At 36.8% G+C, this 27,036-nt stretch overlaps 4 protein-coding genes across 5 annotated transcripts; 3 read left to right on the top strand and 1 right to left on the bottom strand.

The window, feature by feature from the left end:
- Positions 1-305: 305 nt before the first annotated feature.
- On the top strand, positions 306-9,600 carry LOC144658594 (S-adenosylmethionine decarboxylase proenzyme-like). Of its 2 annotated transcripts, XM_078519042.1 has the most exons (13): positions 306-625; positions 2,370-2,456; positions 3,083-3,209; positions 3,581-3,655; positions 4,176-4,203; positions 4,442-4,487; positions 5,228-5,290; positions 5,611-5,689; positions 6,041-6,130; positions 6,803-6,868; positions 7,590-7,664; positions 7,943-8,023; positions 8,455-9,600. In XM_078519042.1, the coding sequence occupies exons 1-13, from the start codon at positions 510-512 to the stop codon at positions 8,599-8,601; spliced, it is 1,080 nt and encodes a 359-aa protein (XP_078375168.1). In that variant the 5' UTR covers positions 306-509; the 3' UTR covers positions 8,602-9,600. The 2 variants fall into 2 exon arrangements, with proteins under 2 accessions (XP_078375168.1, XP_078375169.1); XM_078519043.1 differs by lacking the exon at positions 6,803-6,868 and having other exon boundaries at positions 310-625.
- On the bottom strand, positions 9,393-14,428 carry LOC144658615 (uncharacterized). The gene is made up of 4 exons (XM_078519076.1): positions 14,235-14,428; positions 12,194-12,357; positions 11,401-11,482; positions 9,393-10,755 (listed from the first exon to the last, which is right to left on the bottom strand). Exons 1-4 carry the CDS (start codon positions 14,403-14,405, stop codon positions 10,528-10,530), a joined length of 645 nt encoding a protein of 214 aa, XP_078375202.1. The 5' UTR covers positions 14,406-14,428; the 3' UTR covers positions 9,393-10,527.
- Positions 14,429-14,439: 11 nt separating this feature from the next.
- LOC144658585 (mitochondrial genome maintenance exonuclease 1-like) lies at positions 14,440-18,786 on the top strand. The gene is made up of 4 exons (XM_078519029.1): positions 14,440-14,623; positions 15,377-15,712; positions 16,795-17,112; positions 17,672-18,786. The coding sequence occupies exons 1-4, from the start codon at positions 14,531-14,533 to the stop codon at positions 18,116-18,118; spliced, it is 1,194 nt and encodes a 397-aa protein (XP_078375155.1). The 5' UTR covers positions 14,440-14,530; the 3' UTR covers positions 18,119-18,786.
- Positions 18,787-20,374: 1,588 nt separating this feature from the next.
- Positions 20,375-25,701, top strand: LOC144658618 (akirin-2-like). Its single transcript, XM_078519078.1, has 4 exons — positions 20,375-20,837; positions 22,850-23,092; positions 24,604-24,675; positions 25,208-25,701. Exons 1-4 carry the CDS (start codon positions 20,669-20,671, stop codon positions 25,216-25,218), a joined length of 495 nt encoding a protein of 164 aa, XP_078375204.1. The 5' UTR covers positions 20,375-20,668; the 3' UTR covers positions 25,219-25,701.
- The last annotated feature ends 1,335 nt before the right edge of the window (positions 25,702-27,036 follow it).

Here is a 27,036-nt window from a genome sequence, read left to right as displayed (position 1 = left end):
CCAGTGTCAATTTTGTTGCCAGGAAGCAAAATTCACCAAAATTTGCTTCTGCTCCAGGGCAGAAACATTTCGTGTTTCCGCGCGGCATGTAAGCATAGCAAAACGAGGAAACAATTATGGAAACAGGTTCCCAGCATGTTTCTGGAAACATGTTACCTCGTTTTGCCGGGCCTTAAGACCGTATCGGTATGAGATAAAGGAATTGATTATTCTGCATTCATCTAAGCACTGTGTCTCCTTCTGGGTCGTCACGCAACGTGATTGAAGAGCCCAACAACCTGCTGCAAAGAGACTAAGTACTGTGCTCTGATTGGTTGTTTATTCCCTTGCCCAGCTTCAGCCAAAGGAGTCTGGGATACACGTGTTTGCTTCACTGAATTTTCACTGTAAAACTTGTCTAGAGGTTGTTGTCACGGACTTTGTGTGTTTCTTTCGTCCTTGTTCGAATTTTAAGACTTCAAATTGTTTATGCCTGATAGCCTAAGTCATCTGTCGCATGTATTCGAGAAATGGAAAGCGTGGGATTTTTCGAGGGACCCGAAAAGCTCATGGAAGTGTGGTGGACACCGGTTTTGGGAGCTGACAGTGCTTCGGGATTATCCGGTGATTTGAGAACTATTCCAAGGTAATCAAAAGCGTGTTTTGTGTTTTCTGTGATTGTTATTTTGCTATGAGTTACTTGGGTTGGGCAAGCAGCTGTGGCAATGCTGAACAGATGCGAGAATCCAAGATTTTAGTGTACAAAATTTAAGCCTTTATACGTGTACTTAGTTAATCGTGAAATTGCATTGCATGTAAGCAGAAACCCATAATGTAAGCTTAAGGAAATCAGAAAGGTTTGTGGTAAAAAATGTTAAAAGTTTTTTTTTTCGTTCTACGTTGTAATGCCTGCCTTGCTGGGTTTAAAAGTACCTCATATTTTTATAAGACTTCATGTTTGCATGGTTACAACAGCTTGCAAGTCCTAAGCTCAGAGGTGTGGTTTAGATGCTTTTATTGTTTGATAAATGGCAGTTGTGACCACTGCGACTGATGTAATATTTTTAATTTGACAACAGGGACTGTATTTTTGCTGCAAATGAACTCAATATAATGCAGCTTTCACATTGTTATGCATTCTAAGACATGTATTTGCGTCAGTGGGTGGTATGACAGGTGTTATAAAATTAAATGAGCAATATCTTGTCTCTCCTTCTTTTTAGACATAATTTGTCAAACTATTAAATAACAAAGATGGTAAATTTTAAGCACGGTATTAAATAAAAAAAAAATCTGAGTCCCGGAGAGAAATCAAACCCATGGCCTCCAGATAGCGGTTGGGCGCTCTCACCAACTGAGCTACAAGAGACTCGTGGTGAGCTGAGCCATTCACCAGGTTGATATATGACATGCGTCATGCATGCTGCTAGGATCAGCAATGTCGAAATCATCAACTGTGTAGTAAATAATAAAGATGCTAAATTTTTAGCTCAGTACGCACTTGGTAATTTTGACATTAATTGCCTATCCTAGCAGTATGCAGAATGCGTGTCACATATCAACCTAGTAAATAGCCCAGCTCACCACGAGTCTCTTGTAGCTCAGTTGGTTAGAGCGCCCAGCCGGTATCTGGGAGGCCATGGGCTTGACTCCCATTGCGGACTCAGAATTTTTCTTTGCACCAATTTGCTTGTGTCATGTTGAACATTTCATCTTCATTATTTTCAAACTAACAGGTAATGAGAGAGAAGAAAATGACTAACTAGGGGATTCCAAATTCTCAGAATTGATATAACAAGAAATAAGCAATACTGACTTTAAATAGAAAACGCTCGTAATTAGTAGGACCTACATGCGATTGTGCTTGGTTCATTGCCATATCATTCATTCCCTGTAAATCTTTAACTACAATAAAAAAATATTACATTGTAGTTCAGTTTTACCCTTGGAATCTGGTATTGTGCAGTTCCAGAAAATATCTACACCCACCCCAAGGAAGGTCAATGGAAATTCTTAGGGGGAGGCCTAGGGGGCTAAAGAGTCAAAATTTGTACAGAAAATTTGATCATGACCAAATTTAACGCAAGTGATTGCAATCAACGCAAGTGCACGCAAGCCCCGATCTAATGGAGACGCAAGTTTTTAACTTGTCTACTTGCGTCTCCATTCCATTACTTTTTTTATAAATTCAAGTTATCAAAATACAAAGATACATCATAACCATATTTACATAAAATGGCTACACAACCAAAGGTCACATTGTAAAGGAAAATGTCAAGATGTAACTATTACCCCTTGAAATGTATTGTAGACTTATCTGTGAGTTTGTTATTATTATGTAGTTTTTTAAGAAATGCACTTGTTGATTTTTTTCATTGTTTTATTTCCAGGGAGAAATGGTCAGAGCTTTTAATGCTTGTTAACTGTACAATTATCAGTGAAAAGAGGAATGATGACATGATTGCATTCCTTCTCAGGTAAAATGTCACAAAAATTGCCAGGAAAAGCAGTATTTCTTACCAGTATAATTTTCCACAGGAAAGAGCCAGATTTTAGTTTGTATTCACTTACAGATGACTTTAAAATTAATAATTGGTTTTGTATGGTCAGAGGGTAAAAAAAAACATACCAGTAATGTGATGTAATGGTTTGGTACTATATTGATTTGAATTTGTTTTCAAAGGCTCTAAGAGCAAAAGTATTAATGTTCACTGCAAAATTTTGGATAATCATTTGTTGTGAAAATTCTCCTGGACAAATCAAGTTGCAGTTTGTTTCAACTTAATTTTCTAACAAATTGTTAACAACTTTGAACACTATTTTTGGGAGGCATGGTGGCCTAATGATTACGGCGCTGGACTCTGGATCAAGTAGTGTGGGTTTGAGCCCTGGCCGGGGCTCTGCACTGTCTTTGTGGGCAAGACACTTTATTCTCATAGTGCCTCTCTCCACCCAGGTGTGTGAATGGGCACCAGCAAATTAATTGCTGGGAGTAATCCTGAGAAATACTCCTCTAAGTCACTTCATGCTACAGAAACCAAGATAAGTTCTGGCCTGTTGGGCCACTACACTTACTTAATACACTGTATTTTTAACTCTCCAGTGAGAGCAGCATGTTTGTGTCACGAGAACGTCTTATCCTGAAGACTTGTGGCCAAACAACACTCTTGTATTGCATCAAGCCGCTGTTGGAACTGGCTAAGGTCGAGTGTGGATTGACGGAGGTGCAGGTATGGATGGATTTGTTTAATCTTTAAGAACAAACCGTAAGGTAAAATAATGGTGGTGCATTGTTCATATGTACTAAGTTTAAAACACATTTTAAGTCAAAATGATTTCAAACTAGTTCAATTAGTATTTACCTTTGTTTAAGATTGTGGTATGTAGAACAAAAGAAAACTGCAATTCAAATTAGTTTGAAAACATTTTAACCTGAAATTTATTTTAAGCTATAACAATACTGTCAGTTGAATCACTGGTTGGAGCATCTAATAAAAAATTACATTCTTTGTATATTTTATTGCAATTGTGTAATTATGTACTACATGAATGTTACTTATTCATTTGTTTTTACAAATTTTGTGTTTACATTTCTTTCTAGGATTTCTTTTACTCTCGTATGAATTACCAAGCACCCAACCTTCAGCCTGAACCTCATCAAACATTCCAACAAGAGGTCAGTGAGAATTATTTATTAGAAAGTTCAGCTAGCTTCCTAAAAATAAATTGTAGGACTACCATTGTCAAAATACCTTGCTCATGAGTGTCCTCGGGATAAAGAAGGATGGTATTTGTTATAGGAAATTGTTGGTCATAATAGCACTTTTAATTTTGTCTAAGTTTGCATTATGCCATACGATAACTGATAAAGTAACATTTTTTTCAAAACATGGAATTTCCTTTAAAATTAGTTTAATATGCTTAATTCTCTAAATTTATTATTAATAGTTCTCACATTTTTACTCCATAAATTGAAAAAAATATAAAAAACATTCAAAATGATTTGGATGTAATACACATTGACAGTATTTCTTTTATTATAATTTATTATAATTATTATTATTTCTTACTATTTTTACAATGTATATGGCAGGTTAAAATAACATACTGGTATTATGCATATCAATTCAATAATAAAATTATAGTTTTTTGGTCGGCTTTCAACTGATTTTAGAATCTTTATCATTTTTTCTTAGGTCCAATGGCTAGATCAGTTATTTCCAGGTAAGGGTTTCTTTGATTTTATTGTCGCTGTGTTCTGTCTAGAAAGGTGTAAGGATATGGAAAATAACCTTAAGCCTAAATTAAATATCACATCTCTTCAGTTGTGTAATGAGAGTAATAAAAATAAGGTTTGCATATATATCAAGTTATGCATTGATTGGTTTGTTAACTGAACAAGTCTATAAGCAAGCAAGTGCTCAATTTGCATTTAAATTTAAATCCATCTTTATTGTGTTAGATGGTGCAGGGTATGCTCTTGGACGGTTGAATGGTCCTGACACATGGTAAGCTTGGCAACAGACAGTAACTCACTTTGTCCTGATTTTGATTCGAATAATGCATGCCTAGCATTAAGAACTAACAGAAAACTAAAAATTGAGTAAGGTACTTTTTTTTCTTAGGGGAGGGGGGGGAGAGAGAAAGAGGGCTGGGGCCTAAGAGGGAGGGGGGGGCATCAGTGAAAGTGAGCACCAAAAGGGGAGGGTCACACATCTTTTCCAAAATTCTTTTATGAGAATTTTTGTGATGTTGCTTTCCATTTTTCTTTAACAGATTATGTTTTTCTTTTAAACAACTTTGATTTTATTTGGGTTTTATTATAGGTACTAGGATACTTATCTACATGCATCATGGCACCCGGGGGGGGGGGGGCACTCAAAAAAGTTTTATACGGGGAGGCTCCGCCCCAAGCTCTTACCCCTTACCCTTTTATATACCATTTTCACAGAAATTGTACCCCTTTCGTATACCTTTTACTGAAAAAAGGTACCCCTTTCATATACCTAAAAGATATGGCATAGACTTAGAACAGGACGTTTTCTTGTCATTTTCATGTTGCGCTTTATAAATTAAAATAGTACAGCCATAAATTGCGTCTGTTCGAAATATTTTAATTCAAGGCCCTTTTAAAAACCTTAATGATGGATTTACATACCCTTTCATATACTTAAACTTGTAATTTATTTGAAGCATACTGATTTGTCACCTTGTCATGTCGTCAGTGATGTGTCACTTTGTTTTCTAGGTACCTATATACTCTTCACAATATTTTACCAGGAGTAACTGAGCCAGATCAAACATTGGAGATATCCTTTAGAAGCATAGACAAGTCACTTATAGAAACAAACATTTTTAACCATGTCGTTACTAAGAGTACTGCTTATTGTTGTTAACTGACTTTTATCGGAATACGTAACTGTAAAGTTCATGGTTCAAAGAATTCCTTGAGTAAATATTTCACAATGTAATACTGCAGTATTTGATAGACGAAGTGAGTTAAAAACAATCACTGAAAGAAGTTGTTCATCAGCTTTAGATTCCAACACAATTTCCGTGTGTAAAGCACTCTTGCTAGAGAAGTATAAGAAACACTTTTTACCTTATTATGAATCCTTAACCTGCACACATTTTGATGCTTGATCTTGATAGAGAAATTATGGACAAGTTCTACAAAACAGCCTTTTCTGATGCTGATGAAGTGACTACAGTAAGCAATTACCTGTAGAAGTGAACAATATTATTATTTATTTTTGAAAATAAAAAAGGTTCTTTTTCATGTCATATATCATCCTCCTAGCTAGATTAGCTTCTGTAGTTATTCCCCACGGTGGAATTTTCCAGCTATGGTCTTGATTATTTTTTAGTTAACTTATGCACGACCACATCAGCTATGCTGTAAATTTATCGTGTCTAAATAAAAGATATTATTTTTATTATTATTGTTATTATTGTTTTTTTAATATTTTGACAGGTCTGAAGAAAAATTAGTAAGTACTTGACCATTTACATAATTATATTTGATAAAAGAAACTCTTTATTTTTATTTAATTTTTTCTAGGCAACAGGCATAGGTGATTTTCTTCCTGGGGCATTGATCGATGCAGCTTTGTTTGATCCTTGTGGTTATTCAGCTAATGGACTTCTGGATGTAAGTGCTTAATCACATGAAGTACATGCCATATACTGGTGACTGGTTTTTTAATTAGTTCAGGTTCTCCCTATTGTGAAAGAGTACCTAGAATGTTTCAGTTTGGTCTTTGACTGTGTAATGGTAAAGTGGTGACAAGCATTTCTTAAGTGACTAATTTTGATTTATTTATGATATTATTATGGGTGTCAAATGATATGGTGACCATGGACCAAAAATCCAATTACATGACAATTTTTTCTGGCAGCTACTGGTACATTTTTAGCACTTCTCACCAATTTCAGAGCTTAGGGTTCATTCCTTTGGGCTGATCTGGAGAAGAAACAATGATCAAAGATGACTTGGATCATCATGCATCAAAGAGCCGATGGATCCTTGCCCAGAGTGGATCCATTGGTTTTTTTGATGCACGACAAACCAAGTGATCTTGGATCACTGATCCTGATCCAGATTATCCTAAAGGAACACATCCCTAAATAAAAGTTTTTTCTAGTCTGACAACCACAATTTTCTCAATTGTTTTGCTGTTTGGTATTCTTGGTTGTCTTAATCATATGTACTTAGCAGCTATATGATTAAATAATTGAGGTCCTGAATTCACTTGACATTCCTGAATTGTTTTTAAAATAAATGACACCATGATCAATAACATTTGTTACTGAATGTAAACAGATCTTGGCCTTAAAGAACAACAACGTCGCTACTCCAGAGTGGTTCCCTGACTCGGAACACCTCCGGGTGAGCAGGGTCTTTTTTAATTAAAGTAGAATATTTGTCACTATACAGGCAACATTTTAGACTCCTTGCAGCCGTTTTTAGTGTCATCATGCAATGCTCCTCCCCACATTGCGGGATGACACTAAAACTGGCTGCGAGGGAGACTGGCAAAGTATATGCTGTCAAATATTGGGACATGTGGGCTTGCTTTCAGTTCAAATATTCGACATGTGAAAGTATCAATGAAAATTTTCACCACGGAGTAGCCAAGGGTAGAAGAGGAAAATTTTTCTCCAAATTTTGTACTCAAATTTCTAAGCATTTTTACGCGTACCGATATTTGGAAAGATCTTTTCCGTCTGTAGATTTTCAGTTGGGTTTATGTGATGCCTTGTTTGGGCAAAGATGATTTTGTGGAACAAAGTCCAATGCTCGCGATGGCCAGCTTTAGCCCGCACAGACATCAGTGGGTTAACTGAAAGCTAGTTCTCTAGAAAATTAAAGGAATTAATTTGATTAAATCATTTATAAATAAGTAAACTCTATTTACAATGTTGCAAACAAGCAAGTCGCTCAATTTAAGAGACCTCTGGCTACTCAAGTTGTTATTTAAAAAAACAAAAACAAAAAAGTTGTTATTTAAAGTAAATCATTATAATTATTGTTAATATTGGGAAGTCAAGCCATGATCAGGCCACAGCTTCTAGACTTACTGCTTCTTGTAAATTTATCTCTCCAACAGGACAGTTACTTCAGCATTCACATAACACCGCAAGAAGAGTGTTCATATGTCAGTTTTGAAACTAATGTTAAAGTGGTAAGTCAAAAGATACAAATTTAGGAACCTAATCAATACAATTTATGAGGACAGTGGAAAAGATCCGAACTACGGTAATATTAAAAAAAATGTATTAGTATTTGGATTATTGAAGATATTTTGTCTGCAATTTAGAAAATTTCTTAGTTGGTTTATTCTTTGTAGAGAACTTGTTTTAAGGAAGTTATAGCTCTGTTTGGTGTATCTTGGATAAAAAATTATTATACACAGTAATTTTCACCATAATTTTATTTAAACAATGTTGTCTTTCCTTGTAGACTAGCTATAAAGAACTAATCAGCAAAGTTCTTGATGCTTTCAAGCCAGGAAGATTCCTCATGACTTTGTTTGCTAATGAGGTCAGTATTGACTTTACAAACAGTGCAACAAGTTATTAACCACAATTACTAGAAACATGGAATGATAACCTGAAAACTGCAGAGTAGAATTCGGGATTTATTTTCGAAGGTACACCTTGAGTGTTTACTGCCATTTTTTAAAATTTTACTCAAGAGTAGTGGAATCTGTTAGAAAAATAGGGCAATGTACATTCATTCTTGACTTTGGATCGATTTGAATAATAATAGTTCTCGTCAGGAGGTCTGCCTATTTATGCAAATGAAGCTTTTAACTGTGAAATACAGTCAAACCTTGTGATGAGAATTATTTAAAACAAAAATAATTTAATTTTTAGCTTGAAGTTCAGTCTCATTGTTACAGCATTTTGTAAATACCATTTGGATTGAGGGATCTATTAACTTACAGTGAGTGTGGTTTTGTGTTGACCCAGGGTGCACCATGTGGTTTTTCTTACAAGACCTTTCAAGAGGGTTCAATTGCTGGCTACAGACGGAATGATCTTCAGTTATCACAGATGAAGATGTACAACCTGACCTACGGGCACTACGAGAAAATTAAAGATGACAAGATATGCTGACAATTGAGTTGTGTAGAAATCCATTAACGATTTTTTGACATTCATATGGATTGCAGTTTTATTGCTCGTGGTTTGGTTCAACCTATCTGTGACTATATATTTATTAATAGTTTTTATGAAGGTTTCATGTTTTTCCAAAGCACAACAAGTTCATTTAGACGAGAAGTACTATGAATTACATATTTTAAGTTTTTGCAACAACTTAATTTTGCCAGTTTGGGAATGGTTATATTTTAAGACACTCAGTTTTCCTAAATAATGATAATTTTACATTTGGCTTCAACTAAGTTGTTGTCAAGTTCAGACCAGCTCTTGTCATATTTGGTTTGTTTCTGGTTGAGGTCGAAGTTATTGACTAATTTATTGAGCTTTAGGATACAGAAAGTCATTTGTAAAGTGCATATAGTTGTGGTAGTTTGCACCTGTTTATAGGTGCCTGTTCTATGTTAGTTTTTAAGTGTAAGGGGCATGTAGTAGTTAGCCTTGTAGTCAATACAATATTAAGCAGTAGCTTTATTGTGTTAATAGTAAAAGTCTTACTGTCAATCTCCAATATTTAGAGACTGGCATTCAGAGCATTATTTTGATTTTGTTTGTTGCTTGTTGTCTGACATAAGACCATTGCAACGGACAAAATTATTCTCATTATAATAGCTCACAAGGAAGTATTTTGTGCTGTTTGGTACCGATGTCAAGCAAAATGGTCCCAATTTTTTTAGTTATGGCTGCAATTATTAACAGGTGAATTAGGAATAACAACGTGTAGATAAAAGCATTTAAAAAATTGACAATTGTTGTGACCAAAGCCTGACAATAATGTAATTCCCTTTTAATGTAGTTAACTTTCAATATTTAAGAGATCTATACTGTGTAGTTAAAAACCATTTTAAATTTCTTGTTGTACATGAGTTCATCTTGTATGAGCTTACTTCACTGAGCATCCTAGCTGTATTAAATGAAATGATATTATCAGTGAGCAATAAAGATATGTTTATTTAATCCATCAAGTATTGTCATTATTTCTGATCAATCCCCAGTACTGGTCATTTGTAAGAGTGGTCCACATAATTAAATTTTTTTCTGATAGTAGTTTGATAAATTGTTATCTAATGCTATTAAAAAAATGTTTTTTGCAATAAATATTCCTGTCAATTGTTGTGGCTGCCATGTGCTTGTTTACAAAAAAACACTGTCTACCAACATGGTGGGTGCACAACAAATCCATTAATACATTTTCTAGTAGAAATGAAAAAAATCTCCAACAACTAGATAATTTATGAAAGAACAGATGTTTACAGTAAACTCTCTCTTAACAGACACCTGGAGTTTCTTATCTAAGCTTTAAGTGACAATGAAGTGACTAGGAGTTTTCTACTCCCTTGTAAATGAGATGTTAGTCCACTGCAGCCAGGGCTTGTCATTGTACACTACATAACTAAACTCTCTTTATGATGGACATCTAAAATGGTCATCAGACACTTTCATCAGTGTATGTCTGTCAAAGAGAGCTTTTTGTAAAAAAATGAAAAAACTATTTACCCATAAACTTCACTTTCCTATCTAGTTGGTGCAAAACTATTGCTGACTACTAACTAATTAAATCAAAAAATCAATAAATAAGTTTCACTTGTTGATGTAATGTTCCATAAGGTATTTTTTACTATGCATTCAAACAAATATTAAGGCTGGTTTTTACTAACAGCACAAGCATATACTTTTAGTAAGCATTCAAGATAGCAATGACAGTGTTGACGTGGAGAAAGTATAAATTAAAGCATGTGCAATTTAAGTATGTGTAAGTCACCAACCATTATTAATTATTTGTGCTTGTTCATATGTCAAGTGAGGCTTTTTTGACTCTTAGTTTTGCTTGCTGCTAGCAGAAACCAGCCTTTACTGAAGAAAATGATGTACAGTTAGCAATTATCACGTTGCATTACAACTACAATAGCTGCCAGTAGACTGTTCTGGCACGCCGTAAGCACCATGAAGGGTAAAACTGCCTGGGCCACTGCTGCGTTCTGACTCAAATGACAGATACTGCTCATGACTCTCGCATAGTTTGTAAGCCATTGTTTCAAAAGCCTCTTGTACATTGGTACAGTCCTTGGCACTTGTTTCTAACCAACACATAGAATTTAATTCTGCAAATTCCTGGGTAAAAAACAAATAAAAGCCTGTGGTAAACACCTTTCTTAACATGATTAATGGTTATGAATATAAACTTAATTAAGACAGTATAATATACTCTCGGGGGGGGGGGGGGTACTCGAAAAAGTTTTGTACGGGGAGGCTCCGCCCGGATATCTAACCCCTTACCCTTTTATATACCATTTTGATAAAAAAGGTACCCCTTTTGTATACCTTTTATTGCCAAAAGGCACCCCTTTCATATACCTACACGACATCACATTAACCTAAAATAGGAAGTTTTCTTGTGTAGCGCTTAATAAATTACGACGATACAGCCAAAAGTTGCGTCTGCTCGAAATATTTAATGTAAAGGCCTTTTAAAATATCATTATGGCAGATTTCCCTACCCTTTCATATACCTAAACTTGTGAAATCCCTACCCTTTTATATACCTGGAGCCTGAAAAAGGTACCCCTTTCTGGCGGAGCCTCCCCGTATAGGCCATTATAGGGAGTACCCCCCCCCCGGGAATATACCCTACTGATAAAACCACGCCATGCACCAATAATTATTATTCTCATATTAAACATGATTAAAGATGCGTATGCCAGAATTAGTTAATAAACAATTGATTTTTGAGTTTGTGGCTTAGTTTTGCATACTTACCCTTATATCAGCTTCATCTACTTCTCTTTTATCTTCCAAGTCACATTTGTTACCAACCAAAATGGTAATTGTATCTGAACCACTAATGTGAGTAACAAAATTGAGAAAAGTCAAATAATACTGAAAGCAGTTATTATAGTAAAATATTAAAAAGCGATCTCTGGTTAAAAATATGAGGAAAAACGAGCTTTCAACTACCAGTCTGTAGTCTTTGACATTACTTGTCCAAGACTACAGACTGGTAGTCGAAAGCTCGTTTTTCATCATATTTTTAACCAGAGATCGCTTTTTAATATTTTACTATGTCTTACCGCAGTTATTATAGTTCAGCTAAGCTGATCTTTGTAATTAATAAATATGTCACAAACAAAAAATTAAAAAAATTATGAGGATACCCAATGAATGTAATGCAAACAGAACACGTCAATTTAATTTCCATAGATCACACTTCTATACTCATCAAACAACAATTTTGCTTCAAAATGGTCCTGATCAAAGTATTGGTTGGCCACAAAACATGGTTCAGCCTTTGCCTGGCTCCAAAAAATTCATACCCCATCGCAAACCAAAAATCTTTCCTAGAGAAACACAATTTTTTATTTTCAATTGTTTGTTAACAAGTTGAAGTATTCAAGGAATGTCAGGATTCAACAACAGCAAAAAATCTGGCAAATATTTTTTTTAAAAGTTATGTATATTTTATTTTTAAAAACATAACCTGTCTAGTGATTATCAGAAAAGCAAAGAAAATAAGATCTGTTTTACTGCCTTCTATAAACAACAAAATCTTTACCTCTTCCGGTAAAATTCCTCTAACCAGAGATTTTTCACACTTGTAAATGATTTGCATGACGTCAGAGAGAACACCACAAGTGCACCATGAGCACCCCTGTAATATGAACTGGTCAAACCATTTTGTCTGAATCTCTCCTCACCAGCCGTGTCCCACAGTTGAAGCTGACAACAACAAAATCCCACAAACAGCTTTCTCAGAAAAAATAATAATAATAGCTTCTCGCAAGGTCTGAAAAATTTGTAAGCCAAGTTTTTGACTGTATTGCACAGTCTTCGCCAGCGATTAAAGTGAGCTCGCATTGTCAGGTGAATGCAAATTGTTTAATCACTTAATAAAAGGTGGTAAACAGCGCCAATTTGCATTCATGTGACAATGTGAGCTCATTTTAATCGCTGATGAAGACTGTGATACAGTTGAAACAGGGACCGCGCAGGAAGAATTTGAGCGGGGGGGCTTAAAGTCGAACGCGGAAGCGTGAGCCGACTAGGGGGGGGGGTCTGGGGGCATGCTCCTCCGGGAAAATTTGGATTTTAATTTCTCTTAGATACCGGAAAATACGCTTTAATTTTTTTGTAAAAGTATTGCTTAAAACGACAAAACGTTGCGATAAGGAGACGTTGCTCCACAAAACGTTCGATATAACTACTCACTGACTTACATCAAGACACGAACCTCTCTGACCATGTTGAAGCACCCGCAACTTAGATGTTACCAGAACGAATGAAAACAGAAAAGACAATTTCACTTTCATTGTTAGAAAATGAATTACTTTTAGCATAAACTTAAACCATTTGTTCGGATCGAAACTGACCAATGATAAAACACGCCTTTTTACACGAGAAGTCCACTCGCCTCTAAAAGCCAGTTTTTTATAAAGGGTATAATCCTGTAGTAGCCTAACATTTTTCGATTATAACTGAAAACCTTAAAGACAATTGTCCGCATTTACTTGTTTTTTATGTATCTAAGTTGAAGGCGAGTCTATTTTGGTAATAGTATTTGCTGTTACTTTCGTCCGTTACAAACTAAATTAATAATATCAAGAGATAATATATTATTTTTTCTTGTTACTGAAAAAAAGTGGGGGGGCTAAAGCCCCCCTAGCCCCTCTCTCTCCGCGGTCCCTGTTGAAAGCTTCGCTTAAAAATTTTTCAGATCTTGTGACAAGAATAATTTTTCCTTTATTTACAACAAAGGTCAAGATGAATTAACGTACAAAGTCATAGCTTTGGCAGAATTTTCAAAACATTTAGCTAGACAGTGCAACCTTGGGAACTCAGGAGAAGGGGGTGGGCGGAGAGAGAGAAATAAAGCTAATCAAATGCCCTATGTCTTTAAAACTTTAAGTTGGGCACACATTTCTTGTCTTGTTTGATAATATCTAACCAACTAAAATGAGCTGGCTATAAGTGCTGCAAGGTAAGCAAATGCCTGAACCCAAGGCATTTGCTCTAAAGTCCAGGGGAGGGCAGGGAATCGGTTTTGCCAGAATTGTCTGGCATATGACTGCACAGGCGGCCCAAGCTCACAATTAGAGGAGTTAAAATATTTAACATAATTGTCTTTTGTAACCGTACGCGAAACGTGACTCTCGACCGGCAGCATATGGAGGTGTTGTGTTACAACGGTTTGTATGGGAGAATACGCTTTCGAATTTATAGCTAAATATAATGAGATTTTGACAATAAAATCAACTTACCTCAATGTCCTGTCGTTATGTCTGTTGCTATCTCAGTTCTCAGGCCGATCCGAGGCGTTTTAAGCGAGTTATGCAATTTTTTTTTTTTTTTTTTTTTTTGTGAGCTTGGGCCGCCTGTGAATTAATCAATGAATGACTAGAATGCTGACACTGCAAAAGGCCGGTAGTCCTGCAGAATTGTTTTAATTGATCGTGATAATCGAGCTTCATGCATGAGAACAAATAAATGTCCTTGTATCTCGTACTTTCTAAGGCACATCAAGTCATTATTCAAATCAAAGCATGCATGCATGATCATTGTTAGCTTAGCAGTTAGCACTGAGCAATTTAGCTAAGTACCTTGACCTTTTTCCCGTCTACTTCAAGGTCGTGGATGAAAAAGTCAACCCCTATAGTCGTGGGGAGTCTTTGATCAAAAACATTTGAGTGAAATCTCTTAATAAGACTTGATTTTCCAACAGAACTATCACCAAGTACCAGAACCTTGAAGACGTAGTCCACATCCGCCATATTTGTTTACATTTACTTGGACCCAGTCTCTTGCAACTTTCTTCAAAAAGAGAAAGATGGCGGACCACGCAGGAGAAAATAGCAAAACAGCGTAACACGGTAATAGACAATTTTGACTGTGTTAGATGGCTCGATTTCAAACCAAAAGAACTTATGATTGTATTGGTAAGCTGTTGCGTTGGAATCGTCGTTGTTTATTGTTGAAAACAAATACAAAGGTAAGATATATAATATTAACTTAGCTCAATTTCTGTTTGATTTGCAATTTTACAGTAGAGACAGTCCTTTTAGTAGACAGTTCCTCATTGGTTGATGGATGCATTTATCTTAAAGGGAAGATATTGAAAAAATCTGGATTGACTTTATTGACTTAATAATTGTTTTCTTCTTAGCAATAGATATAGTAGGTGAAATTTGGGTAAAATATACTTATACATCAAGCTACATCTGGCTGTACCACAGGCGGCCCAAGCTCACAATTAGAGGAGTTAAAATAATTAACATAATTCTCTTTTGTAACCGTACGCAAAACGTGACTCTTGACCGGCAGCATATGGAGGTGTTGTGTTACAACGGTTCTCATTTATAAAGGTTTCTATGGGAGAATACGCTTTCGAATTTATAGCTGAATTTATAGAATTTATTTAGTTACCCCAAGAGGTTAGGTTGAGCAAAACTTCTAACTTCAGGATGTATCCAGGAGAGTTAGACTGTAAAACAGTCATGGTTTTTGCCAATGCACTTGGTCTTCGAACAAAAGGTCTGGAGCCAATGTCAAAATTGAGAGTGAGACTGGGGAGAGATGCAGTCGTTTTTAGGGGTGACCGTGCACTCCTGGACACAATCGCCTCTAAAAACGACTGCAAGAGAGGTTACCCCCCCCCCCTCTCCCTTGACAAAACCATGAGTAAATAAATTAGCTATAATTATTATTTGAAGGCTAAAACTAAACTAAATAACTTTTGTTTTAGAATATTTCACAGAGTGTTGATGGTCATTTAGACGTTGCTGAAAGTGAGACTTATTGTCCATTTCTTAACCAAAGCAAGACTTTAGACAAGAAAGCTCTGTCCTCACTCTTGCTGTCTCCACTCTCAATTCACTGTGCAAATAAAGTACAACGATATGGTGAAAGAATTTACCTCGACAAGTTTCACAGTGTAACATCAATACTCAGTCAGACCAAGCCTGCAAGTGAACATTTTGCTTTGAAGAACTGGAAAAAGGCTCAGATTTCTGAGTTAGGAAAGGAACAGTTTGAGAAGAACACAAAAAATACTTTCAAGAGAGGAACTCAATTTCACCATGTAAGTTTGCTAATATTAGGGTACTGTTACTAATAGTAAATTTATACAATGCCATCAAAATACATTGTACATTCAAGACATTTAATTTGTATGTAAGATTTTAGTACCTGTCAGGAATTTAATGACAATCTTATAAGAATCTCCATAACTTTTATATCCTCATGTATGGGTTGCCAGTTAAAAGCTGATTCCCTCTATAGCGCGCGCCTGCAGGGAATCACGGTAGTTGTATTCATCAAACCATGCGCGAGACTCAGCAACAATGCACGTTGCTGAGTCTCGCGCATGGTTTGATGAATACAACTACCGTGATTCCCTGCAGGCGTGCACTATAGAGGGAATCGGGTATTGCAGGTTTTCTTAGGATTTGTGTGTTTTCCCCAAAACTTCCCTGATACTGTTTGTATACCAAAAAAAATTGTCTGACCTGAGTGGTAAGACTGACATGTGTGATACTGCATATGAAAAGTGTCTCACTTCAAGGCTAACTCAGTTGGGCCTCCTAAAGAGGCTAGCAAAGGGGGTATTGTGATCTTGTTTCACATAAAAGTTTTAACCAAATTACACATACTTAAAACAGGAGAATTCACGGATCATGTGTCTTTCCTAGCTACCGGTATATGTAATTCACACATCACGGCCTAATTTTTGTCTTATTTTCAAGCATAACTGGCTAATTTTTGCCCTTTTCACGTGACACACATATGAAACCTTTTGCCACCCTCCCTAAATGCATCAGTCATCAGCTTACCATGCCTTCATCTACAGGGAAGAGTTTGTTGTTAAAAGTCCATGCGAGTTGGGAAGGGGAAGAATAACCCATACTTGAATTATTAAAGAGCAAAATATTGCCTCAACAGTACTAGCACAGAATATTGACAATGATACTAACTTTGAAGGGGGAGGGGGGGGGGTGCTCACAATTTTTTTTTATACAGGGAGACTTTGGAGTCCAGTGCACTAAACATTAGGCCACTGCGCCTACTATACCCCCAGGGAGTAGGAGACTAAAACAAAGAAAAGCTGGAAGAGAATTTACATTGAACTAAAAGCAATTCAGAACATTTCCTTTTTCTTAACAGAGTGTTCAGCTCTACTTTAAAAGCAAAGAAGTGCCATTTATAGAGAAAGGTGCACGTGACTCAGGATACTGGCAGAGTGTCAGTCACGTGTTAAAGGACATTACAAATGTGGTGGCAGTTGAGAGTGCCGTGGTGCATCCATTGTTAGGATATGCAGGGACGCTGGACCTTATTGCAGAGTATGAGGGTGCGCTTAGTGTTATTGACTGGAAAACTTCTGCAAAACACAAAACTAACCTCAAGGACTGCTACTCATATCCTCAACAAATTGTCGCATACGCTGGTGCTGTGAATTTTGATGAGAACTACCCATTTCAGGTTTGATGCATTTTGTTTTGACTCTAATACTGATGCAAATTATCTTGAAACTTTGTTTATCTCAACACAAGCACCCTTAACCTAGGGTTCGTATGGGTCATGGAAAACATGGAAAACATGGAAAGTCATGGAATTTTTGAATTTCATTTTCCAGACCTGGAAAGTCATGGAATGTAAGTGTGGGTCATGGAAAGTCATGGAAAATAGTATTGATGGTACAAAATAAATAAGCAGGTCGATTTTGAGAAAAAAGGTAAAAACATACCCCAAATCAAGATAATTTTTAAAAATTTCTTATAAAAATGGTCAAATTTAGGTCATGGAAAACTTTGAAAGTCATGGAAAAGGCCATGGAAAGTTATGGAAATTCAAAAGTTTTAAAGAGTATGAACCCTGTTAACCACTCAGCCCCAGAACACTGAAAGAGTTGAGTCAAATGTAATTGAATATTTAAAAAATTCCATAGCTTAGCAATACCAGTATCTTGTTAAACTGATTTTTGACCCAGTGGATGCTTCTTTTGTGTTCAGAAATGATTTTTTGTGTCATTATTTTGTAGGTTTGCAATGGAGTGATAGTTATTGCATATGAGAATGGCGACCCGGCAGATGTTCATCATCTGTCACAGGAACTGTGTGAAAAGTATTGGCAGGAATGGCTGACACGACTTCAACAATACAGAAGTAAGTTCCCTGAACGTGCTATTACTGAGGATGAGCAAAAAGTAAAAGAAACTGGACAAGAAATGTATGAAAGCCACAGATTTGAAAAAGCGACTGACTCCCTTCAAGCAAAATCTGTGAATAGCATTGGGGTGCCTGTGACACGGCTAGGTACAGTCATAAAAGATGAAGACGTGTTGGAGGGGGAGGAGGAAGACCTTTCATCCAAGGAACGCTTTTATAATTTGCATGCCTGGCTGGCAGCAGTCAAATCTCCAAAAGCCTGGAAAAAACTGTGGAAGAATATTCTTCAGCGTATACGTTTTAGAGGAAAAGATAAATAGCCTTTTTTACGTTCTGTTTCGAACACATTTGTTAAACATGATATCCGTTATCATTGTAAAATGAATTTTTTTTTTTTACCAAAGAAATTCTTTATAAAGAAACCGTTGTACTGACTACGAGTCCTGACATGCTCAAACATGATAAGTTAACCTTTGTTTCAGTAAAATAAAAAAAGGCTGATTGTTTTACTTGCCCTTCGTCAGAGCAAATCTTCTAAGCAACTTTACTACGTGAAAAGTTTTTCACGTTTTTCTTTCCTGCAAAGCGGCGATGCTGTAAAAGTGAGTAAGCGAAGCAAATGAAAAAAGAAACCTCTTTAGTCCAGCTCGGTGATTTATTTTGGTGGGAAAATTGCCGCTTGAATGCCAGCAAACCTGACATTGCTGGGGTCGGACGTTTTACTGAAAAACGGGTATATTATAAAATCATAATGGAATCATTAAAACATGTTCAAGTTTTCCAAGTACCGCCTACAAATCCGTAATGTTAAATATCCTTCAAGTTGCTGATTCGTTGAAGAAGTTGATTCTAAAGTACGCACTTTGATATGACTTCTCTTTTTTCGGGTCGACGGCAAATATTCTTAATTTAAGACGGTTTGTGCCAGAACAGTGATGCAGAAAATGAGCACGTGGTGCTGGCTAATTCGGCTACAATAAAAGATTTATGCGTAGAGGTGCCCTTGTCAATTTCACAAAATGGGGGGAAAATAATTATAATAACATGTCTGTGCGTTCTCCGCCAGTCGACCCTTGTCTAAATATAAAAATGTCCTGTGATCATGACGCTGTTTTATCGCACTTCCCGTCGTTGTCAGTAGTTAAATTTAAGGAAAATTGCTTGTCCTTGTCGGAATTTAATATTTTCCAAAAGGGTCGTCGTTTGTCGCTATTTATTTAATGCTACTTTCTGGGCCGTGTCGCTTGTCGGAATTGACCCTGGCAGGGCCTCATGCATGCCCATGTATGGTGGCCAGCAAAACAGTAATGCCACCCGGCTTGCAAGCGGGAATCTTTTCATAGGCGTACGGGCACCTTCGGACCTGGGAGGGTGGAGACCTTATTGTCCGAAAAAAACAATGGCATGGGTTGAAAGCCGAATAAAGAGGAATATAAGATGGACTAGACACTGCACAACAACAATGCGCTAAATCCTTTTTCTTCGGAAATTTTTTTATTCATTCCCTCTAGTTCAACAAAAATTAAAATATTCTGGTTGAGCCAATTTATATTGTTTTTCCCCCACTTGAAAGTTATACAAAAGCGTGTGAAACATTCAGGGGATGAATGCATGGGTTAAGACATTTCGTTGAAAGTTTTGAGCTAGCCCTGAGAAGTTAACATTTAAGTCAAAAACATCACAGCTGGATTCACCGCACGCAAAGGCTCAAGCTGATTGCAACTGAATCAAACTGAGGGGCCACGCAGAATTTGCCAGAAAACTCGAACATGATTATAGCAATTTGCGAGAGGGAACAAAAGCAAATGAATGAGAAATTTGGACTTTTGAACCACAAAGTTCGGTATATTTCCAATACTTTTTCTGTTGATGTAATTCATTTTGAACGTAATGTTGAGATTTGTCGGCTTATTTTCCATTTTTTCTCTAGGCTTGTTGCCCGAAAATTTTCGGCATCCTCGCCCCCGCCTCGTACTCGTACGCCTATGAATCTATTTTATTACAAGGCTAGCTCCGCGAGGATTCAAAATGAGGTAAACCGAGCGAACAAGATGGCCTATCCTGCCCGCTCGGGATTGCCTGCCATTTTCCCGAAAAGTTGGCCAAAGTTGTTGTTATTGTCGTAGTCTGCAAGCAGGCTCCCGCTAAGGGTCACAAACAGGACTCGTTCTCGCGGTCTCATAATCCAGTCCCTTTTGCCCATCAGTAAATTATTTGCCCATATGACAAGCTTGTTCGGTCAAGATGGCGGGATATTGGCCTCGTTCTTTTTTGGGGTGTTTATGGACCTCGACTTCGTCTCTGTCCACAAAAAAAAAAAGAACTTGACCAAACAGGCTTGGTCAATAACTCATATATTTTATAACAGATCGATGGTAAGCAAGTAATAAAAGAAAGGAAAATTAAAAGTGAAACAATCGGGTGATTTATCATTGTGGATATTGGAAACCATAGTTTGTAGAGGGGACCAACTATGTGGAAACTGGGTCTAAACTGAGATTCTGTGACGTTCCTTCCGCTACTGAGGATTTCTGGGATACTTGATTATGACGACAATAAATAGACCCTCTCTCCTACCCAGAGTTATGTCACTTTGCACATTGGAATCGAGGCAACATTTGAGCTTGGATTTGCTTCACGTTGATTGGTCGATTGTCGACAATTCAAAACACAGCCAAATTTAGTTGCTATCGCCGCCATCTTTAGTTATCGAGTTCTTTTGAGAAGATTCTAGCAGAAAAATCCGAGTCATCTTGAGTGCATCGAACCTGTAGAAGTAATCTTGGGTGCTGTAATAAGAGCCAAGTTATTCATCTATCCTGTACGTGGTCTATTTCTTTATTTTTCGCCGAATTACAAGTGTAAACGACATGGCTTGTGCTACTCTTAAGAGGTCTTACGAGTTTGATCCTCTTCTCACACCTCAACACCAACCTTCACCAAAGAGAAGAAGATGTATTCCTCTAAAACCGTCAACACCACCTCCTTCAGTCACAACCGAGTCTCATTTTCGTGGTGTTGCTCCAAGGTTATCGCAAGGTAATTGTGTAATTTTAATTTTAGCACTTCAATTTTAGGTTTTGTTGAACTACGTAGGTAGCTTCGTTTAACTTTCAGTGCACGCAGTTCTCTGACAATATCCTTTTTTGTGCTTTGAAAAGAGTTAGCTTTTGTCTGATGCAGAGTATCTTTGACTACAGTAGTTTGTCTTACGTCTGTTTCTTTTGAACAGACATACGTGGGCGAGAAATCATTCGTCTTGAAGTCTTTGTTTCTTGACTCAAGCTCCCGTTCGACTTGGCTTATATCAAGCTACTTCATTGTTTAAAATTGCCAACGCTTTTAAAATAAGAGGCAGCTGTAGATGGCTAATAATGTCTTTCTTTCTTTAATCTGAGCGTTTTTCAAAATTGAAAATTTTACTTATTGAAGAACCACATCGATAGATCGTCACAGTGACGCCATAATGAAAAGTGAGGTTGCACATTTCCTTCAGGGGCTTTTGAGAAACTTACTGAGTTCGACTTATTGGCTCCAATTTCCTTATGAGTTTAAACGCATGAAACCCAGGAAAATAGATCTTGGATAACCGGCAAGATTGCTTTTCTATTTTTTTGCTACATTGTTGCAGCATCGTTTAGAAATTTCACAAATTTCTTGTAATCACTGAAACGAAAATAGTAGGAGGAACAACATTCTTTGTAAGTCAGCAGACTTTGACTAGCGTGGTTTAAGCGTTCATCTTCCGATATTTCTTTAAAAGATCGTTACAGACAAAAGACAACATGTGGTTTGATGGTGCAAAAAGGCCGTTTGCTTTCAGCTGAAAGCCTTTGCTTGTATACATATTGAAATGCAAATTAGGCCAGAAATATTTTTAACTAACAATTTAGAAAGCGTGTATGTCTCATGAGAAAAAGAATGCCTACTTATTGTTTAGGAAAAGCCATCAAAGGTCGTCCATGGAAAACCTTGATATTTAAAACTGTTGAAAATCTTCAACATGAATCAGTTGCTGATTAGTCCCTTTTCTATTTAATTAAAGATGTGTTATGTCCAAGCAATTGTTAAAACATTTAAAGGAGCCTTCTGTTTCTCATATATTTTTAGCTAGCATTATTTGGGTTGGATAAATGTGATATACGGTACATGTAATGTTTGAAAATTGGAAAGTAAAATTGAAACAAACTCGATTGTTGAATCACTGGCTATCTATTACAATCAATGTGCTTGTCTTTTTCTCTGTAATACCTATTTATACTGTACTTCAGAGTGTTACCATCACTTTGAATATGTCGTGATTGTGTTGTTCCAGAAAATATCCATGTACCCCTCCTAAGGAAGGTTTTTGGTTTGAATCCCCCACACCTCTGGAAATTCCAGTTGATCTCCATACTTTCCTTTAAAAGTTTTGGCTTTTGAGAACCCCCACCTCCTTAAAATTTCCAATGACCTTCCATGGATGGGTATGGATTTTTTCTGGAACTGCACATTATAAAATTAAAAAACTGCTTCCCAGAAAGGTTTTGACATCTCCTGGCAAAAAGCTAATTACACGAGAGCAATTTTATCTTGACAAGCTTTTATGCGACAAGTTTTGTTTACTTCAGTTTGTACACGACAAAATATGCAAACCTCCTTTAGGAATTTGAACTGGCAGCAGCACAATTCTCGTCGCATGATTGAAAAAATATTGTCACGTAGTTGGTGTTTGCGAGCGTCTTGTCGGCGATTATGTGATTTTTAATGGTCACTTCATGGCATGGCCATGTAAACATTGTTTTTCCAGAATTTGTATAAACAAAAATGAGTCTATCAAGGCAACAAGGTCAGGAAGCTCATGAGATGTATCCAACCTTAAAGAAAAGGAGCGTTTTTTTTTATGTTTAAGGGTTCCATGCTGTTTTGCAGCAGAGAGTTTCTTGAAGCTTCTTGTTGGCTTTCCTGATGAATGAGTAGTGTCCATGTGACGGTGGTTTTACCACTCTAGTGATTTTGATAGTATTTAACTGCTACTATAAGCAGATGTTAACATTTTTGTTATTTTTTAGATCAAGTTTCAGCCAACATCCATCAAGAATGGAGAAGACTACAGAGACGAAAGCATCTCAAAGTACCAAGCTCTCCAGAAATGAGCACTTTCTCCTCGTATTCACCTGGATCTTCACCTCCACGTAAAGATCAACCCCTCTTCACATTAAAACAAGTAACCCTTATCTGTGAAAGGATGCTAAAAGAAAGAGAAGCACAAGTAACAGAGGAATATGACAAGGTCTTGAGAGAAAAACTTGCAGGTGCGTGACTTTGGTTACTTAATGAAAGAGGTTTCTGTAACTGCAAACCAGTGTTCTCTCCAGTATTTTGAGAAAGGAACTGATACTTTTCAATTTCTTTTAATGGGAGTTTCAGTTGTCCTTTACAGTTGATTTCAGTTTACTTTGGCTGCCCTCTTCGCAAAGCTCATTGGGAAATTGGAAACTTCATTATGAAGTTGCCAATTATGTTGCAAGTTTGTAAATCAAGTTGCGAACTTTGATACAAAGTTCCCAACTTCGGCCAACTGAACTTCCCAAGTTTGGTAGTTGAGGAGAAACTAGACATGTAAGGTTTTTATTGATGTCAGTATAGTTGTTCAAACAAGTATTTTTCAACTTGAGCTGTAAGAGTCGCTGGGATATTCCCACCACGACCTTGTTTCCTTTAAAATTATTGAGTTCAGATCGCCATGACTTCCGAGCAGCATGTCTTGTTTCTCCTCAACTAGCAAACTTGCGAAGTTTATTCGGGTCGAGGTTGGGAACTTTGTATTGAAGTTCGCAATTTGATTGGTGAACTCAAAACGTAATTGCCAACTTCTTAACAAAGTTTCCAATTTCCCAACGAACTTCGCAAAGGGGGCGGCCAAAGTAAACTGAAATCAACTGAAATTTAAAAATAAATAAATAAAAAGTTTGGAGCATTGAAATGTACCACCACATATAACAACCCACTGTTCAATATACCAATAAAAGTTTTGGGATACTTACTGTGAATGAAATCAGATGGCCTGATTTGCATTAAAAAATGTGCAATACTCTGGTAGTATTAAAATACACAAAAGTATGAAATATGCTGAGTAAGATAAAGCTTAAAAGGCATAAAATGAAACTACTGCATGTATGTTTGATATCTTTGTTGTTTTTCTGAATAACCAACATGCTATGAACTTTATAAATACAAAACTCAGTGAAAATATGCTCCATGCCTACATACACATTCGAGTTTGTTTCTAATACTGCACACTGTGATTAGTTGAACTCCATTCACCATACTCTGCATCTGTGGAAAACAAAGAAGCCTATAATTTCTGTTTTATAAAAGGGATAGAAAGCCTTCTTTTCTTGCCACCACAGAGTTTTGGAAACCCTCATACACTGTAGTACAGTTGAATCTCGATAACCCAAACCCTCAGTAACTCAAACCTCTCTTGATACCCCTCCAGGTCTTTTTCTTATTAGCTTTACCCTTGATAACTTGAACTCCCCTTATCTTGAACCTTTTTAGATTTCCTTTGAAGGTTCGAGTTATAGGGATTCAACTGCAGTTTGAAAGAAATATGAGCTGTACATATTAACACAGTTTGCCCTGTGTTCATAACTTACACTTGTGAACAAAAAAGTATTAATTTTCTTTACTTAATTTCATGAAATAATTTACATGTACTCCTGGGTCTTTTTAGATTAGTTTGTCTATAACTTGAAAAATGTATAATAGAATATTAAAGTTATATAATTTACAATTATGTTTTTTTGTTGTTTTTTCCTAGAACAATATGACGCATTTGTAAAATTCAACTATGATCAGGTCCAGAGAAGATTTCATGAGACACCACCAACATGTAAGCATAAAATCAACAATCTACACAACCTACTGTTAAGCAGAACAAAATAGTGTTCTTAATTTATGGCCAAATGACTGCCTGATGTTTAATATAAATTTCTCTTTGAGAACAGTTCATCAAAATTGGATTTCAACAGAAATTAAATTGCAGTTTTATAGACTACAGATAGAAGTAGTATTTGTTTCGATGCTCTCCCTGTTGTAGAAGTGTTTGCCAAATTACTCATTCCTTCTATTCTTCCATAAAGGGGGCAACTTCAAATGCCATACATTGAACTCAGAACTTTTAAATATTTGGTAATTGAGCTCAAAAAATGTCAGCGAGGAAATTGGTTGCATGTAAGTGCAAAGTAAACCTGACAGTGTGTGGAACTGTCTTTTCTGTTTGGGACATTGCAGTGATGTGTAGTTTTCATAGTACAGTCCAATGCCTTATCATTTCCAGCTTAGTTTTAATCATTATTTGGACAACTTCCTCACCTCAACTCATATTAGTTTCATTGATTTGTTTTCTGCCTTTTTTTTTTCAGATGTTTCATAGAATTGTTCCTGAGCTGGCTCAGAGGAATCATCATCGTCCACTTCCAACTATTTCTCATTTCAAACCAGCACTGGTTTTTATGGAGGTGCTGCATTATTGATCATAAACAATTAACAAGTGACTGTTTTCTAAATGATCGTCAGGACCTCCGTTCTTTTTTACCTTGTCTAGTCTTCTTATGATAACATTAGAGTCAACATATGTAGCATGAGATATCAAATCTGAAAAACCTTTGCTTTATGTAATATGATACCATCTAGCCAACATTTTTCTTTCTTCCATTTATTGTCTCTAATCTTCTGGTGTTCACTGTTATTAATGTAAATACGTTTGTAAATAAGACCAGCTGATTAGTTTAAGTTGTAAATCTCCTTTGTTTATTAATCTTAAATTTTAGTCTCAAATCTTAGTCTGGTTGTCTATTGACATAAAATTGCATCAGCTGTTAGGGAGCAACAGGGAAATAAAATTTGTTCTACAGTGTGTGTGTGTTTTATTGTTTTACTAGCTGTTTTGGCCAGATATCCAGAGCTTGTCCCAGAAGTAGGCAAATGCCCAGCACCCGAGCACTCAGCAGTGATAAAATTTCAAATGGTCCACCCTCAGGATTAAAGGTGTGCAGATGCCCTTGCCTAGTTCCTAGGCCTCTATTTTCGTCGCGGTCAACTCGTTTCGGGTTACGTGGTCCGAGCGAAAAAGTGAGGCCCCCGGCCGTTCGTCCCGGATACGTCACCATAACGAGTAGTGACTTCAGTAATACCGTTAAGGCCTGGGAAAAAAGCCGTACAGAAACTAGGCAACAGATGCCCCTGAATGCTCGGGGAATGGGCACTGCTGAAATTGACATATAAATAATATTGATAAACGATTGAAAGGCGTCGTGCATGGTCTGAATGGATGAATTTCAATACTTTACTCCGGGAATAATTTATTCATCCTTACCCCTCATGTGATTTTTGTTTTTTTCTCAAAGCAAATGTAGAAAGCCCTGCTTTGAACCAAAAACAATGAGCTATACACGGCCGTGTGTTTACATTGATCATGCTGTGCACGGGTGGGCCCTGTGCACGTAGCAATACACCGGAAGTCGAAATAGAGTCGGTTCCGGTCTATTCCGCGTGCTCTCCCGTCTTCGAATGTTGCCGTTCTGTTGCTAAATTACTCTACGCGGTATAAAGGAAAGAAGGTTAACAAAGCTTTGCCTTCTTATAGACGAAGGCACGTGCACAAATTTGACAATGATCGAACCGGAAAATCTGGATCACAAACTAAATAAGCGGCCGATGACAAAGAGCAGGAAGTTAAATCGGCTGTCCATCCTCAATTGTAAACACATTAGAGTAACACTGTCGAATTCTTTTACGGAAGCAAGAGAAACACGCTGGCCTGTTGAATCCAATGATCAATTTTATTCTCAAATCTAAAGCCGTTACCAAACAATTCATCACTTCCCCTCCCCATCATCCTTGACCCCACCCACCCCGGGGTATCCGTTGTTCGTTTCTCAGTCTGGTATCGTAATCCATGGTGAGTGCGGTTTACTTATCACTGAATATAACATTCTTTTCTACCGTTTGATGGAAGCACATATAACTGACCTCTCAAAACCACAAAAAAAAATGTATAGCGTTGGGTTTCAAATCGGGACTTTACGGTGTGATGTAGGTTGTTGCTGGCACTTTACCAATGCAGTAGGCAGGAAGTGTTAAAAGCCAAGAACAGGAAGTAAAATGAGTCATCATTCATCGTGTTTCACGAAGCGCTTGCGAAACAAGGTCACATTGAAGGCAACTCGAAGTTTGTTTCTACGGCAACGAA

The sequence above is a fragment of the Oculina patagonica genome, chromosome 6 (assembly GCF_052425735.1).
Source record: "Oculina patagonica isolate OP01 chromosome 6, crgOcupat, whole genome shotgun sequence".
Lineage (NCBI taxonomy): Eukaryota > Metazoa > Cnidaria > Anthozoa > Scleractinia > Oculinidae > Oculina > Oculina patagonica.
This window is presented reverse-complemented; position numbering and strand designations above follow the sequence as displayed.